Here is a 17,227-nt window from a genome sequence, read left to right as displayed (position 1 = left end):
AAAAGGGGGGGCTGAAAAGAAAACATTTTTAATAAATTTTGTCTCAATTATTTTCATCTGTTAAAATGATGTTGTGTTGAAATGATACCTCAAGCGCATAACCCTGGCAGCTTTGCTATGTCAGCACTTTTTCATTTACTCATAGCTTTACATTTTATTAAATCAATATATTCCTTTTGGCCTCACTATAAAGGGGGAAGCTGTGGTAGGCCACGAAGGGCACTGTAAGACAGATCTTGTGATTTGCACAAACCTAAGCTGGAAAATAGTACACAGGGTCATTCTATGCAACCTTATGTATATCGTTAAGGAAAGAAAAATAATGACGAAATTAATTAGTGATTTCCTGTCAGGAACTCTTTTGGGAGAAAAAATACATTGAGAGGATAATGCTAATAATATGAATGGCTTGCTATTTTCAAATAATTGCAGCTGAAAAAGCACAAAAAGACCCAAAGACTCTGCTTCCAAATATTTTACGTATCTGAAAGAGGCTCTAGAGAGGCAATCTTTCTTAGAAGGTCTTTGGTCCCTGCTTGAAGAAGGCATGTTTTTATAACGGTTCCTAATAAATTTTGATCTTACTTTTAATTGGAAGATTTTATATATTATTTTTGTGTGCTGGTTTTGGGCAGACTGATCAGGATCCAAAAGGTTCTGCGCAGAAATACTTTCTTCCCTAATCTAATCTAATGGAACAAATAGCTGCCACTTTTGATCAGGAAGAGCCTGAGCATGTGGAACAAAATACCTGGATGAAGTCCTGTTTTCCTCACCCAAGATCTTATTTATTTATTACATTTTTAACCATACTTCCACCACAGCTCAGGGCAGCAGACATGTTTCTTCCACACCCCGACTTTATCCTTGCCACAACTTGTGAAATAGATTAGGCTAAGAGCACAGTCGGCTCAAGGTCACCCAGTGAGTTTCATGGCTAAGTAGGTACTTTATCCCAGATCTTGCCAGTCCTTATCTTGCACTTAAGCATTACTGGTTCTCTTCTTCTCCAAGCTGCTGGACGGTTGTGTGGGTGAGAGAGATTACTCAAGCAATGGGCAGCTACTTCAGTCAAAAGATCTTTGTATACCAGCCATTGGTCAGTGTTCTAAGAAGCAGCATGTGTGCCGAGAGGGATAATTCTGCATGGAGGCCTGAGCATTGCCTGCCACTTTTGCTGCAGGTTTACTATGGTTGAAGAAGCAAGAAGTTCGGTTTCCAGAACACTTCAGTAGCAGAGCCTGCAATGGTATATGCCGTTTTCTCCTCTCATTCTTCCTAATACATGTTGCTTCTCTAGGTTCCAGCTTTTAATTACCATTCCTTGAACTTTTTTTTTTTTTTTAAAGTCCTGACCGTACATCTAGATTGTAATCTGTCACCTGGCACCCACACAGCAGTGCTTTTGCTACGTTGCAGTAAGAGCTCTGCTGGGCAACTCCTGGATCCATTTTGTTCAGCATACTATATTCTCAGCAGCAGCCAGCCAGATGACTCCAGGAAGGTCGTAAGCAGGGCATGAAGGGAGCAAATGTTCTTAATTGTTTTGTCTCTAGTATCCACTACTTAGGACTGTAATGCTTCTGTACATGGAAGTTTCATTAATCTAACTTCCATGAGTTTAACATCACTTTAAGGTCCATCTAGCTAGTGGATATCATCACATCTCTTTAAATGATGAATAATGATAAATCATTAGAGGTGGTGTGTTTTGTCTTAGCCAGTGTATGCTAACTAGCCTCCAAATCCAAACTTGCGTCTAAAATTTGGGGATGTTAAATAGATTTGTGTGAGTCATTGCTCTCATGGAAATGAATGGGTCTGGCAGTCAATCAGTCATTCAGTCACAGCAGCATGCAAATGAGATGAGAGTGTGTAGCCTGGGAGGGTTTTATTCCAGAATGTTTTATAAGTACATGTTAACCATAGTCTCCTTGATAAAATATCCTATTTAGAATGGTGACTGACATATTGAAGAGAACTTTGCTGCATGTGGTTATAGTATGTAATCGGTTCAGGATGGGGACCATGATGGCTAGGCTGACCCTGAAGAATGTGAACCTAATAGAAATATACATTTTATTATCAGTGTATTCTTCATTGTCAGAGGCTGCTGAAGTCCAGGCGGGTTGTTTCCACTGAACTGTAAGAACTCTGCTCTAGAGAGCTGTGGGACCAACCTCTAAGCAAGTGGGAAATGATAGCATGTTAGAAGCATGGTGGTCAGATCTGCTGCGGTTTTTCAGCATGTAGAATGATTTTTCAGATTGAAGCTTATTTTTCATTATTAAAACATTAGGAAAAGAACATGCTTCCTTTCCTTTGTCCAAAGTCTCTTAGTCCTAAAGATCCTGTAGCCTCTTCAGATGCAGCTGGGTTTTGAAGGCGTCAACATTCTGTTTAAATAATAAAGGTGCTGCATGAGCACGTATTCTAAAGGCCATGGAGTGGCCTATGATGAGTACTTAGAAAGTTGTCTGTTGACCAGACGGCATCTGAGTGATGCAAGACGTAAAGAAGTAAATGGAAGAGGGAGGGAGTTATCATGGAGGGCAAGAGTGAAGGAAAATGAATGGCACATTTAATGTAAAGGTACTTTTGTTCAGTTAGAAAATACTTTGGAAATAAATTCTTCCTGACTGAAAGGGGCTGGAAATGACAACATAGCACTGAAAAAGCAGTGAATATTTTCACTTAAGCCCATGAAGGTGTTTTGTGTAACTTTTCTCATGAATTCATCACCTTAGAAATATATAATCCTTAGTGGGGGAGAAATTCTTCTACTCTTACTTTCCAGTGTCATCCATTGGAAACTTTCCAATGTTTTCATTGTTTGAGGTCTGTTTCCTGAATACTGCAATCTCAGTTTGCAACTTTATTTTCTAGTACTTGCAGTGTAAGGTTGAAACCTTAGGTGTGCAAAAAATTTTTTAAAATCTGTTGCTTGAATAGTAACTGTAGCTCACCAATTAATATGTAGGAACTTAGTTGCACCTTCTGAGATATCGATGTTTCTCTGTATTCTTCTAGTGCCAGCAGCTGATTATCTTTTATATACTCTCTTTGCTACTCCTAGAATAAGCAGTGATTTATACCGCATTTGGCATGTAATATTTTCCAGTAACTTACTAGAAGTGAGATGATTGGACTACCAAGCCATTTCAATTGGTATAGTACTTACCATCCAATATATTGGTGGTAGAGATTGAACAATGGCGTGTAAACTCCAGTAATAAAGTGGTAAAACTATAGAACACTTTCTAGCTGTACAGATAAATCTTGTAGTTGCTCTGTGCACATGATCAAACATACAGTTCTGTAAACTTGAAACAAACTGGGGCCTTTCCACAAAACAATTAAAAGTTCTGGCCAGTATCCAAAGAATGGATGTGTATGTACAAGAAAGATCTGTACAAGTAGTCCCAGCTTTGCTTTCACTTTTCTCTTTTTAAATTGCCATGTGGCTTGTCAGTTCAGCTATGGAAATGGCTGTAGAGATAAAGTACAGCTTTCTCCCTAGTGTGTATATCTGTTCTCTGGATTCTGGCCACTGATTCCTGCTTTATGCCTATCCAGAGAGCAAGCCAAAGTACATCCAACAGCACTTTATGTCTGAAATATGCAGGGTCAAACCACATAAGCTACAAATAAACCATTCAGGGACATACAGTGAACCACATGTCGTGTCTTCCAGCACCTTTTCTGTGGACCGCTGTTGAATTTTGGATGACCACAGCTTTCATTTTAAAACTATTACATTTGTATTACACAAGATTATTGTGAAATTTTAAAATGTAACGAGAACTAAGGAGAAAGATTTAAAAATTACTCTTAAAAAAAAACCTGTATCCATTTATCAGGTGTTTCAAGGAATTTCTCTCTCTCTCTCTCTCTCTCTCTCTCTCTCTCTCTGTGTGTGTGTGTGTGTGTGTGTGTGTGTGTGTGTGTGTGAGAAAAATATAGTAAAACTAAGTTGAACTTGAAAAAGTCTAATGTTTCAGACAGTAACGAGAATCTCACTGTAGTACAGTACAACGTGCAGCGTGGATGAGACGGTGATGTAGGGAGGAGAGGTTTAGATTCATTAGACACTGGGGAACGTTTTGGAACAAGCGGGGCCTGTACAAGAGGGACGGGCTTCACTTGAACCAGAATGGAACCAGTCGGCTGGTGCATAACATTGAAAAGGTGGCAGAGCAGCTTTTAAACTGATCCCTGGGGGAAAGTTGACAGGAGCCGAGGGGCATCCGGTTCGGGACTCCTCATCCCTGTGGGACAAGGATGGGGAGGTTAAAGAACATCAAGGCAAAGACAGAGTAGGAGAAGAAATTGGGAATGGTAGCATGGTGGGATCTGATAGACGGTTTGGCACAATGAGAGGATTCAGGGATAAAGGAGCTAATAAGCAGCCCATCCGTGGAATAAGCATTCCATGTACAAATGCTTTTATGCAAATGCCCGAAGTCTCCGAGCAAAGATGGGAGAACTGGAATGTCTGGTGACAAGGGAAAACATTGACATAGTAGGCATAACAGAAACCTGGTGGAATGCGGAGAATCAGTGGGATACTGCAATCCCGGGCTATAAACTCTACAGGAGGGACAGGGAGGGGCATGTTGGAGGTGGGGTGGTCGTTTATGTTAAGGAAGGGATAGAATCCAGCAAAGTAGAGATTGAAGGTGGGTCCAACTCCATAAAGAGTCCAGTCTCTACAGAGAGCTTGGAGGTTGCTCAAATCAACAGTAATAGAGGCCAAAGGAAGTGTATACCGCAAAGGAAGAAGGGCTCAACTAAGTCCAGGAGGGTGCCCGCATGGCTAACCAGCCAAGTTAGAGAGGCCGTAAAGGGCAAGGAAGCTTCTTTTCGTAAATGGAAGTCTTGTCCTAATGAGGAGAATAAAAAGGAACATAAACTGTGGCAAAAGACAAGTAAGAAGGTGATATGGGAGGCCAAGAGAGACTATGAGGAACACATGGCCAGCAGCATTAAGGGGAATAATAAAAACTTCTTCAAATATGTTAGAAGCAGGAAACCCACCAGAGAAGCGCTTGACCCTCTGGATGGTGAGGGAGGGAAAGGGGAGATAAAAGGAGACTTAGAGATGGCAGAGATAGCAGAGAAATTGAATGAATTCTTTGCATCTGTCTTCACAGCAGAAGACCTCGGGCAGATACCGCTGCCTCAACGGCCCCTCCTGACCAAGGAATTAAGTCTGATAGAGGTTAAAAGAGAAGATGTTTCAGATCTCATTGATAAACTAAAGATCAATAAGTCACCGGGCCCTGATGGCATGCACCCTAGAGTTATTAAGGAATTGAAGAATAAAGTTGCTGATCTTTTGACTAAAATATGCAACTTGTCCTCAAAACAGCCACGGTGCCAGAGGATTGGAGGATAGCAAATGTCACGCTGATCTTTAAAAAGGGAAATAGGGGGGACCTGGGAAACTATAGGCCAGTCAGCCTAACATCTATACCGAGTAAGATGGTGGAATGCCTCGTCAAAGACAGAATCTCAAAACACATCGACGAACAAGCCTTGCTGAGGGAGAATCTGTATGGCTCCTGCAAGGGTAAGTCTTGCCTCACAAACCTTTTAGAATTCTTTGAAAAGGTCAACAGGCATGTGGATGCGGGAGAACCCATGGACATTATATATCTGGACTTTCAGAAGGCGTTTGACATGGTCCCTCACCAAAGGCTACTGAAAAAACTCCACAGTCAGGGAATTAGAGGACAGGTCCTCTCGTGGATTGAGACCTGGTTGAAGACCAGGAAACAGAGAGTGGGTGTCAATGGGTAATTTTCACAATGGAGAGAGGTGAAAAGTGGTGTGCCCCAAGGATCTGTCCTGGGACCTGTGCTTTTCAACCTCTTCATAAATGACCTGGAGACAGGGTTGAGCAGTGAGGTGGCTAAGTTTGCAGACAACACCAAACATTTCCGAGTGGTGGTGACCAGAAGTGATTGTGAGGAGCTCCAGAAGGATCTCTCAAAACTGGCAGAATGGGAAGCAAAATGGCAGATGCATTTCAATGTAAGTAAGTGTAAAGTCATGCACATTGGGGCAAAAAATCAAAACTTTACATATAGGCGAATGGGTTCTGAGCTGTCTGTGACAGATCAGGAGAGAGATCTTGGGGTGGTGGTGGACAGGTCGATGAAGGTGTCAACCCAATGTGCGGTGGCAGTAAAGAAGGCCAATTCTATGCTTGGGATCATTAGAAAAGGTATTGAGAACAAAATGGCTAATATTATAATGTCGTTGTACAAATCGATGGTAAGGCCACACCTGGAGTATTGTGTCCAGTTCTGGTCGCCACATCTCAAAAAGGATATAGTGGAAATGGAAAAGGTGCAAAAGAGAGCAACTGAGATGATTGCTGGGCTGGGGCACTTTCCTTATGAGGAAAGTCTATGGCGTTTGGGCCTCTTCAACCTAGAAAAGAGACGCCTGAGGGGGTACATGACTGAGACATACAAAATTATGCATGGGAAGGATAAAGTGGATAGAGAGATGCTCTTTACACTCTCATATAACACCAGAACCAGGGGACATCCACTAAAATTGAGTGTTGGGAGAGTTAGGACAGACAAAAGAAAACATTTCTTTACTCAGCGTGTGGTTGGTCTGTGGAACTCCTTGCCACAGGATGTGGTGACGGCATCTGGCCTGGATGCCTTTAAAAGGGGATTGGTCAAGTTTCTAGAGGAACAATCCATTACAGGTTACAAGCCATGATGTGTATGTGCAACCTCCTGATTTTAGAAATGGGCTATGTCAGATGCAAGGGAGGGCACCAGGATGTAGGTCTCTTGTTATCTGGTGTGCTCCCTGGGGCATTTGGTGGGCCACTGTGAGATACAGGAAGCTGGACTAGATGGGCCTATGGCCTGATCCAGTGGGGCTGTTCTTATGTTCTTATGATTCAGTACAATTGGGATTGCACTGGTGATCCTGGTCCTGGTGCCACCCAAGGCCAGGACTGCAGGGTGTTGCCGTTTCCCATTGAGTGCTCCCCCCGCTGTTGGGGGCCTTCTGAGGTTTCTGGAGGGCCTTTAAACCCCATTTCTGGTTTTTAGCCAAAAACCAGAAGTGGCATTTAAAGGCCTTCAGGAGACCACAGAAGGCCTTCAGAGGGAGGCCTTCCTGGCTCTTGAAGGCCCCCCCCCCAGATGGGAAAGTTGGTAGGAGCCAAGGAAGGTAGTGCTTCCCTTCCCTTCCCTGCCCCAGGATCACCACTGTGTGGTTGATCACAGTAATCACAATTACTGGATGTAAGTCCCATCAGGATAAATTGGATTTATTTCCAAAGAAATATACAGGTCCACCCTATTTATACACGGATTTTTATACACGGATTTGACTCAACCCGAATGGCTCCTGCAAATGAGAAAGAATGTGCTGATCCCTGGAGAAGGGGAAAAATTCATCCCTTTAAAATCAGTTTTAAAAACTGAACAGTCCTTTAACAGCCTCCTTTAATGAGAGAGAGAGAGAGAGAGAGAGAGAGAGAGAGAGAGAGAGAGAGAGGGCAGCAGGCTAACAATTCATCAATCCTTCTCTCTCCTGCTGAAGCCTCCCTTCTTCCAGCACATGAAAGAAAGTCAATCATTTTGCATTGGTGAAGGGAGGGGCTGAGTGAAGTGCTGTGGGATTGTCTTCTTAATGACTCTTATCTTAGAGACAACAAGGCTGTTTTTCAATCACTGGAGCAAAGAAACTTTGTTTTTTAAATTGATTTGCCATAGTGCCTTTGTTTTTTATCCACCTGAGTGCTTGGAACTAGAACTCACGCGAATAATTAGTCTCAACCTGTATTTCTAAGTAGAGATGGAAGTCTAAAGTTAGGGCTTAAATACATGCAACCCAGTCCTATTTAGGTTTGCTCCCAAATAAGTCCACGAAGCTCAGTAGGGCTCATCCTATTCATGAGGTTGAAAACTCTTCATTAATTTCTGCTACTATGTTACCCTATTTCTTCTTGCCAGTTGCATTCAGTTCTCTACTGGACACCATTGTTTAAATCTGGCCAAATACTTCTATCTCTCTTTAACTTTGTCCAGTGCCTTTTCCCCATATCTTTAGAGTGTTCTGTCTGCCTTGACTGTTCTTCCCACTGAGCAATCATGGAGTCCTTTCTTTAGCCACTGTTATTCCCTCAAAGGGATGTGCATGTATTCATATCCTCAAAGGAAAAATGTGGGCTAAGCTTCAGTATTAATTTCAAATGGTTAGAAGCATAATTGGTTCGCTTAGCATTTTAGACTAAAAATGTGCTTATTAAGTAATCCAGTATTTTTCAAATTGAGGTTACTTCTTGAGGAAAATAAAAACTAATTACCTGCCTGATACTTCATTATGTAGATTTTGCAGCAAGGTTTTAGTTTTCTTATCTCTTTTATATTCTGTCAGTTTTGTCCTGGATATACAATGCTTTCAATAATCTGAAGATATGTTTTCTTTACAGGGGTAAAATTATTTTTCTTTAACACGTACAGTGAACATAATGCTAAACTCTGCAGAAATTAATTAAAAATGTCCACATTTTAAATGCCCATTGAAGTACACAGGGCAGGTCATTCTGCCAGTAGTATGATTTTTAGGCTCTCTGACTAACTTTACAGATATCTCTGCATTCAATTAGAGTTGTTTCATGTTTTGGAATCTTATGCAAACAAAACAGCTAGACTCATTTTTAAAAAAGGAAACTTCAGAGTCGTTGTGTCTGCTTATGTCATCCCATATTTTCCTTCCAGTAATTACTGATAGAGTATAAGCTCAAGTATTCACATGCAGCACAAAGTATATACGGTATTAAAAATAGATTTCTATTCTGCAGGCTACAGAAGCTATGGTATAAAGTATGTTCACTTACCCAGTGTGGTCTTTGTTAACATGGAAATACTAATGTTGCCTTTAAAAAAAATTCTCAATATAGCCATTTAATATATTTTAATACACAATGTAATGATTACAAAAAATGTGAAGTACAGAGCTGGCTGTGTATGGGTTTTAGCAATCAACTGACTCCTGAAAATGTTCCATTTTGGATATGTTCTCTTTTTATAGCAGATAGATGTGGAGATGAGGCCCTCTGGTGTCTCAGTAAAGTACAGCCTCTCACAAGCACACTTTCTAGTTCACATTCTGAAAACCAGGGTGAAAAATCTGGTCTGTGCAATGTATCTTGACTCTAAGCCCCAGGTCCTCCAGCTGTTGTATTACAGCAACTGTATTTGTTTCGTTCAACTTATTGGTAACTTACAGATTGAAACTAAATTAAGGTGGTGAGGTTGGTGCTGTGGTGTTACAAATATAGGTGGAGCCTGATTACACAGGCCAATACACATTTGCTTCCTTAAATATTACACCAATTCCTGGGTATATTTGGGGTGCTAATTCCAAAAATGGCATCCATTTTTCCCTGTCTAGTTTTGGTGATATAGTATAGCCTCTTTAGTGAATGGTTCAAGCAGCTTCCTCATGAGGAAGCCTACACCATGGCCAACTTCCTTTGGAAGTGAATCTAACCACTTTAACCTGCCATTATTGACTGTTTGGAATTCTGAACGTATTCCCAAGACGGAAGCGATAGGTGGTGACAATCATGCTTTGATGTCCATGGCTACACCATGGCTTCCTCATGTGGAAGCTGCTTGAACCATTCACTAATGAGGCTATACTATATCTCCAAAACTAGACATGCTAGGGCAAAACAGATGCCATTTTTGGAGTCGGCACCCCAAATTCATATCAAACCACCATAAAGTTTGGGGAAAACTTTTCTGACCCTCAATTTTGTAGGCCTATGTTATCCGCAAATTTTACATCCACAGATCTGGCTCAGCGCAGGTCCCAGACCCACATTGGACCAGACTTGGCCCTACCTGAACCTTCTGAGGGGCACTGGAGCTGTGCTCCAGTCCTGAGGGCTTTTTGAAGCCTCCATAGGCAGCGCATGTGCACCCACTGACTCTGTGGGCTTCAGACTGGCTCCTAGAGCTGAAAAAACATTACTTCCAGTTTCCCTTAGAAAATGGGAAGTGAAGTTTTAATGCCTTTTAAGGCATTCTGAGGCCTAGGAAAGCCTGAAGGAAACCGGAAGTCACAATTCCCAAGGGAAACCAGATGTTGCATTTTTTTGGCTCTAGGAGCAAGTCTGAAGCCCACAGAGGTAGTGGGCAGACACACGCTACCTCTGCGGTCTTCAGAAAACCCTCCAAAGGGGACCGGAACCCAGCTTTGTTTATTTGTGACTTTTGGTATCTGTGGGAGGTCTGAGGACAGATTCCCTGCACATACCAACGCTCCACCTGTAAAAGGAAAAATTTATCCAGTCTTATTCAAATGTTTATAGAATAAATTTCTATATCCATCATCAGGTGCCATCTCATGAGATGCCATCTCAATTCTTATTTTCATTTCTTTGTTTAAAAGAAATAAGAATAAGAAAATTTTATTCTCATTTCTTTGTTTAAAAGTTTCTATTATTATAAAGTTCAAATATCCTCAGAGTGACACAGCAGAGTCAACACATTGTTTGTGTTCAGTACTGAACATTTATTCAGTGAATGTATCATTCAGTAGAAGAATAGCACTTTAAAAAGAGGAATCAAGTAAAACAATCAAATCTCAGAATCCAAAGGAATATTGCACAGCAGCACTAGTCAGTGAGCTGTAATCCAAAGACTTATCTTTATGTTTCTGGGACCTTTTGAAAACAATAGGGGACAGACTTCTATTGGGAAAGACTACAAAATTGAGAGTCCCCTCCTCATGAAAAGGCACTATTCCTAAAGCAACCACTTGTTTCTAATAGCAGTGACACTTGCAAAAGAGCCTTGTTACTTGATTTCCGAATGGCCTATATCCTGCATTAGAGAACGCAAAGTTCTTTTGAAGCTATTATTAGCAACAATTTCCTGTCTATAGTTCGATAGCAAATTAGCTTTTGAGTCTCGTGAGAGATGCATGCTTGTACCACTTTGTTCGCTAAAATATTTGCAGTGCATATATAGTGTTTATTATGCTCCCCATAGCATTAGGAGGAAAGGTAGAATAAATTAGATCAGGTTTCACATCGATAAGAATTATTGATCAAGTTGTTTTGCTAAGCATTACAACTGCTAGGAGAGTGAAAGCTGTTAAAACTTTGATCGTACAGAGGATGATTTGTGTTCAATATCAGTAGAGAACACTGTTTCAGCCCCAAAGTACCAATACTTTTTTATTGCTGTCTTATTCTTTCATTGCAGCTCTTTCAGGATTTTGTGTATCGCATTTGAAATGTTGCAGGGTTTGCAGTACATGAACACGCATGGAATAGTCCACCGGGCTCTTTCACTTCACAATGTCCTCCTGGACCAAGAGGTAAAGCTGCAGGACTTTATTCGTAGGCCGTCTGCCCACATTCTTTGTCACTGTCTTCACAATAAGAATTTCCTTGATGTTTAGCAGAAAATTTCTTGTATTAGCACTATGTTACATTTATGATACAAAGACTACTAAAATTTAAACTTAAAGGCACAGACATTAACCAAAATCAGAAAACCTCCTCGTAAGGTAGGTGGCTTCCCATAGTCACTGTGGAGAGAGGAGGGAGATAGTCTTACCTTAAAGAGTTCAGATTAAGGGCAGTAGTATAAGAAATTGGAATCATTAGTTGATTCTTTTTTGTTTAATATATGCAACTTGGCTTCAGACATTGAAATGCTCTGTTCTTGAATCTCATGCTGTTGATTTTTTCCCATTCTAGTGCTGCTTCCAATTTGCGTATCATGAACTACAAGTTGCCATCAACATTTTGGAATCTTTATTCTAAGACTCTTGCCTTAAAGAAGGACCTTGAACTGGGGGGAAAGGCTGACCCAACTTCCCATTTAAATAATTCAGCCAACTGGGTTTCTTGATTTTGTAGGTCAAAGAGTGGGGTGGAAAAATCATGTACACTGTTTCTAAGCTCATGGGAGGAAACAGCTATATTTGGGGGGCGTCGTGTATTACTCATGTGGACAGTGGGAGAGTGAGAGTGTGCTGCTGCACACGATCTTTGGCCATGGAAAAGGCAAGGGCATGGCTCTGGGAGCACATCAGCAGAGCTAAGTGGTCTGCTGTCACTTCCCCCTCCATTGTATGACAGCATCCATGAAAGGAATAACACGTGAACAGCATTAGTGTGGGATGGGAATGTCATTAATAATGGACTGCCTTGTCTCTGTAAACACACTGTATATACAGGTCCACCTATATGCCAGGATTCAGAACCCATGGATTCCTTTATCCTTGGGTTCCCCCCCAACTCGCAGCCGGGCAGACCTGGACCCTTCTCCTGGACCCTGGACCCTGAGTGGTCACATGCTGCATCTGCAGGCCTCAGAAGATCCTCTGGACTCCACCGGAGCTCAGCTCCAGTCGGTTCGGAGGGTAGGGGGCACTGAAAACTGCATATTTGAATACCCATGGTTTTCCTTTTCCATGGGGGTTCCGGAAACGAAACGCCTACAAATATCAAGGACCACTATATTTACTTTTATATGAGCTCAAGGCAGTATGCATTGCTTCTCCCCCTCCTTTTATCCTTACAGCAGCCCTGTGAGGTTGGTTAGGGTGTTTTGTTTTTGTAGTGGCATGAGCCCTGTAGCCCTGAACCTTGTAGCCCTGGGCTGCACGGGAATGGGGTCAAGATCTGGCGGATCCTGATCCCACCTCCTGCTCTCCCTGAAATGCCTCCTCCCTGCCCTCCCCATACACATCCGCATTGGCTGAGCTCGGCTGATGTAACCCACCTCTCCTCTGGGGCCTGCATCAGCGCAGGGAAGCCAGCACACATCCGTGCATTGGCCTATCTCCCAGAAGAGTGGTGCAAAAGTTCTTTACTATACTTTTGTGACACTCCTGGGCTGGCACAAGGGACTTAAGTCAGCCCAAGTTCAAGTCTGGATTGAGCCCTAAGATTTAAAAAAAACTATGCATTAATTTTTCAGTTTATATCCTGCCTTTCATCATGGATCCCAGGACAGCTACCACTGTAAAATTAAATAATAAAAACATTAAAACCCCAATTAAGAATCATAAATACAAGCAGAGACAGTATAAACCAGTCCACAAGAAACAGCAGCAGATTGCCAGCAGGCCTCCCTTAATGGCACTGCGTAATGGTCTGGCAAGGTATGGGTGAGGGGGGTGGGGGGGTCACATCAAGAAGTTCTGCATGCATGCTAAGTGGAGCTCCAACAGCGGTACTTAGGGCATAGTCTCCTCCAACAATCTCAACTCATGGGTAGGTCAAATGCTGACGACAGTAGAAAACCTAGTGCAATATTTAAAAGTGCTTGAAAATACCACAAATAGCATTGGATAATTTCTCTCCACCAGCCTGCACTTCCATCAGATTTTGGCCATGGAATTTAGAACTTTGAAAGTGACTGTTCTTTCCCACCCTCTCCTCCCCAGCACAATTGAAAAGGTGGAAGTGTTTATTCAGTGCCTAATTGATCTACCCCCCCCCCTTCATTCTTTTTAACAGGGACATGCTAAATTGGCAAAATTTGGCCTGTATCACATGACTGCTTATGGTGCTGATGTTGATTTTCCTATCGGGTAAGAATAGATAGCTGTGTTGTGTACTTCTAATTCTTGTAGAGATTCTGCATTTACTCTCTGCCCCCTCGCTGTCCTCTACTCTTGGATGTAAATGCCACCACCACTATCAAAAGGCCAACCAGGATTCTTAACTAGAATTTGAAACCAGAATTTAAAGCTAGAGAGGATAAAAATGTTGAAAAGTGTTTTTCAAACTCAGTTTTTAACCACCTTATGTGTTCCTCAGATCCTGATAAATTTCTGCAGGCTTCCAGGATCTGGCACACAGTTTGAAAATCAGGACTCTGCCTCTTACAGATAAACAAGATAAATTGTATGGCAGTTACTGAAGTACTGTGTAAATCAGGGGTCTCCACACCCCGACCAGGGGTCCAAATCTGGCCCTCTGGAGAATTTTATCTGACTTGCAAGGTGCCGCAGCATCTCAGAGCTAAATGTAGCTCGAAAGAAACACTTCTGAGTTTCCCAGCATATACTGCATTCAGCCACAAGAGATGCTGAATGTAATGCAGGGTAATGGAAAGAAATTATTCAATTTCAGAAACATTCAGCACTGCTAGTGTTTGAAGGAGATATATACCAATGTTGGGAGACCTGGAATATAACTATAAACATAAAGTTAATGTCTATGTTAAACTTATATGGAGCAGAAACTGAGACAAAAAGAAGTTTGTGATTTGCGTCATAATTTGCTTGATGCTTTTTCAAAATCCATTCTCCTCTTCCTGTGCAAGTCAATTTTGCCCTGTGCTCTCCTCCTTCCACCCTCACTCACTTATTGGACTCAATCAAATGCTCAGCACATCGGTTCTCCATGTTTGTATTATTTATTTTCTGGCCCTTGACAGTGTGTCATGCTGAAAAGTTTGGAGACCCCTGGTGTAAATGACAAAGAACTTATACTATCAACAGTAGTAGGCTTCGTCCTTGCTACATTTGTATTTATTGTATTTGTCTCCCACCATTCCTTAAAGAACCGCAGGGCAGGATCCATGATTCTTTGCACCCCCAATTTATCCTCATAACGTCACTATGAAATGTACTAGACCAGGGGTGCCCAAACCCTGGCCCTGGGGCCATTTGCGGGCCTCAATGCAGCCCTCAGGGAGCCCCCAGTCTCCAATGAGCTTCTGGCCCTCTGGAGATTTGTTGGAGCCCGCACTGGCCCGATGCAACTGCTCTCAGCGTGAGGGTGACTGTTTGACCTCTCGCGTGAGCTGTGGGATGAGGGCTTCCTCCACTGCTTGCTGTTTCACATCTGTGATGCAGTAGCAGCAGCAAAGGAAAGGCCAGCCTTGCTTTGTGAAAGGCCTTTTATAGGCCTTGAGCTATTGCAAGAACTTTATTCATTCATATAAGTTCATCTTTAATATATTCATTTATGTAAATTTGTTCAAATTTTAAATGTAAATTAATTCTTTTTTTCCCCGGCCCCCAACACAGTGTCAGAGAGATGGTGTGGCCCTCCTGCCAAAAACTTTGGACACCCCTGTACTAGACTCACAGATCAATCCCTGAGCTTCATGGTTGAGTGAGGATGCAAACCTGAAATTTTAGCTCTAGCCCAACCAGAACCACTATACCACTTTGGCTCTCATGTGAGCAATGTGCCTTTCACATTTGTTTTGCATTGGTGTGTGTGAAAATTAAACTTTTTGGCTCTGTGATTTTTCTCAAATTCTTGTAGGTGTAAAAGGTGATATGTAGTTTTGTCAGACTGTTTTTTTCATTAGAAACAACTCCTTGATTTGTATTATTTGCCCTGTAGGCCTCTTGATGTATGCTATGCTATATTATTATTCTGTTACTGTAGGTATCCATCATACCTGGCACCAGAAGTAATTGCACAAGGAATTATCAAAGCCAATGACCATATGCAAAGTGAAAGGCCTGTGCCCTCAGGCCCAAAATCAGATGTCTGGTCCCTGGGCATTATATTATTTGAGCTTTGTATGGTATGTAACTTGCATTATTTTATGTCTGAATTATCAAGTTCCTTTGCATAAGCAGCAATGTATGGGTGGTAGTGCCATTTAAACCCTAAATGGCTTAGGGCGCAATACTAACTGGTAGATAGGCTGGCCCAAGTTCCTTGGCCTCCTCAGGAGGAAGCCAGAGCGGCGCTCCCAGAAGCACTGGCCTGCGGAGGCTGAGGGAAGCCTCTGCGCCGGCTTCCTCCAAGCGCCTTCCATCAGCTCGGAAGAGCCAATGCAAGGATGAAAGGTAGGCAGGGAGGAGGAGGGAGGGAGGCGTTCCTGGACAGGGGGAGGGCGGGCAGTGGGTGGCCCTGGAGGTGGGTGGGCAGGGAGACGGAGGTGGGGCTGGGATCCGGCAGTTATGCCAGATCCCAACCGCCGTTCCTGGGGAGAACAGAGTGGCTTGAAGCCGTTCCGCTCTCCTCAGACTTGTGCCACCTCCAGAGGTGTTGCAAGTCTGAGGAGACCCATTGGGGCCAGCAGCCCTTACCCAGAAGTAAGGGAAAATGTTTCCCCTTACCTCTGGCTGAGCTGCTTCTGGCCTCTATCCTGCGCTGGATACAGTGCAAGCCTCCTGGCTTGCCTGTTTCAGCGCAGGATAGGACTGTGCCCTTAGGCTTACAATACCTAGAGGATTGTGTCTTCCCCATTTAAGAAGTTGTAGAGGTCCTGAACTGGTATTTAAAGTCAGTGAAGGACTGATGTGGGCAAAGAAACTGAAATTAATTCCAGATAAGACAAATTTTTCTGGTCAGGAGGTCTGCTCACTAAAAGTTGGTATGTCAGCCTATATTGGATGCTCCTCTGAAGGAAATGGATTGCAATTTGGGACCACAGTATTCCTTTGGATCCAAGTTATCTCCTTGATGTCCAGGTGGTATCTGTGGTCCAGGGTGCTTTTGCCTAACTTTGGTTTCTGGGCCAACTGCTCCCTCTTTTGTCTTGGGTGAAGTAGATAATGGTGACCCATGTCTTACACTCTTCTCGATTGGATCACTCTGATGCATTCTATGCGGGCCTGCCCTTGAATACTCTTCAGAAAGTTCAGCTGGTGCACAGTGTAACTGCTTGGGTGTTGACTAGTGCAAGGTGTTTTTATTATCATGTGTTGGCATGGTTGTTTCTGCTACATGAGTTAGCAGCTCATTTCTGGACACAATTTAAGGTGTATGACATTTAAAGCTCTTCAGAGCTTGAGGCCGATGTACCTGAAAGATCTTTTTTATAAATCCACTTGTTCATTAAAATCTGAGGTGGGGGCTCTTTTGCCCCCTCTGTTGGTTTGTGGTTTTCATTGAACTACACCAGGACTATCTTAGAGCTTATTCGTAGGATTCCCAAGTTCATGTTAATGCCCCCAAATGTGGAGCTTCTTACTTTGCCCTATGCAGCTGTGTCCCTACTTGCCATTACAGTATTTTGTTGGAACTTGAAAGACCTGGCTCTTTTAGCAGCCTTTTTCCGAGTTTGATTTTTTTATTTGTTCCTCTATTTTCATCTTGGTTTAATTGCTGCATTGGGGTGGGGGGGGGAGTTGTTTTAACATTAATGCAAAAAAATTGCATTGCATTGATTTTTTTTCTGCATTAACAATATGTTATAATTGTAAGCCACATTGAGTCTCTCAAAAGGAGAAAACGGGTAGA

At 42.5% G+C, this 17,227-nt stretch overlaps 1 protein-coding gene across 1 annotated transcript in view; it reads left to right on the top strand.

The window, feature by feature from the left end:
• TBCK (TBC1 domain containing kinase) overlaps positions 1-17,227 on the top strand; it is a 127,489-nt gene that overhangs the window by 21,389 nt on the left and 88,873 nt on the right. The window contains exons 3-5 of the mRNA XM_066631766.1: positions 11,259-11,373; positions 13,529-13,602; positions 15,419-15,560. Coding sequence (XP_066487863.1) covers positions 11,259-11,373; positions 13,529-13,602; positions 15,419-15,560 — 331 coding nt within the window. The remainder of the gene's footprint in view (positions 1-11,258; positions 11,374-13,528; positions 13,603-15,418; positions 15,561-17,227) is intronic.

This window comes from Tiliqua scincoides, chromosome 6 (genome assembly GCF_035046505.1).
Source record: "Tiliqua scincoides isolate rTilSci1 chromosome 6, rTilSci1.hap2, whole genome shotgun sequence".
Classification (NCBI taxonomy): domain Eukaryota; kingdom Metazoa; phylum Chordata; class Lepidosauria; order Squamata; family Scincidae; genus Tiliqua; species Tiliqua scincoides.
The sequence above is the reverse complement of the archived record's forward strand: the minus strand, read 5'-3'. Positions and strand labels throughout refer to the sequence as shown.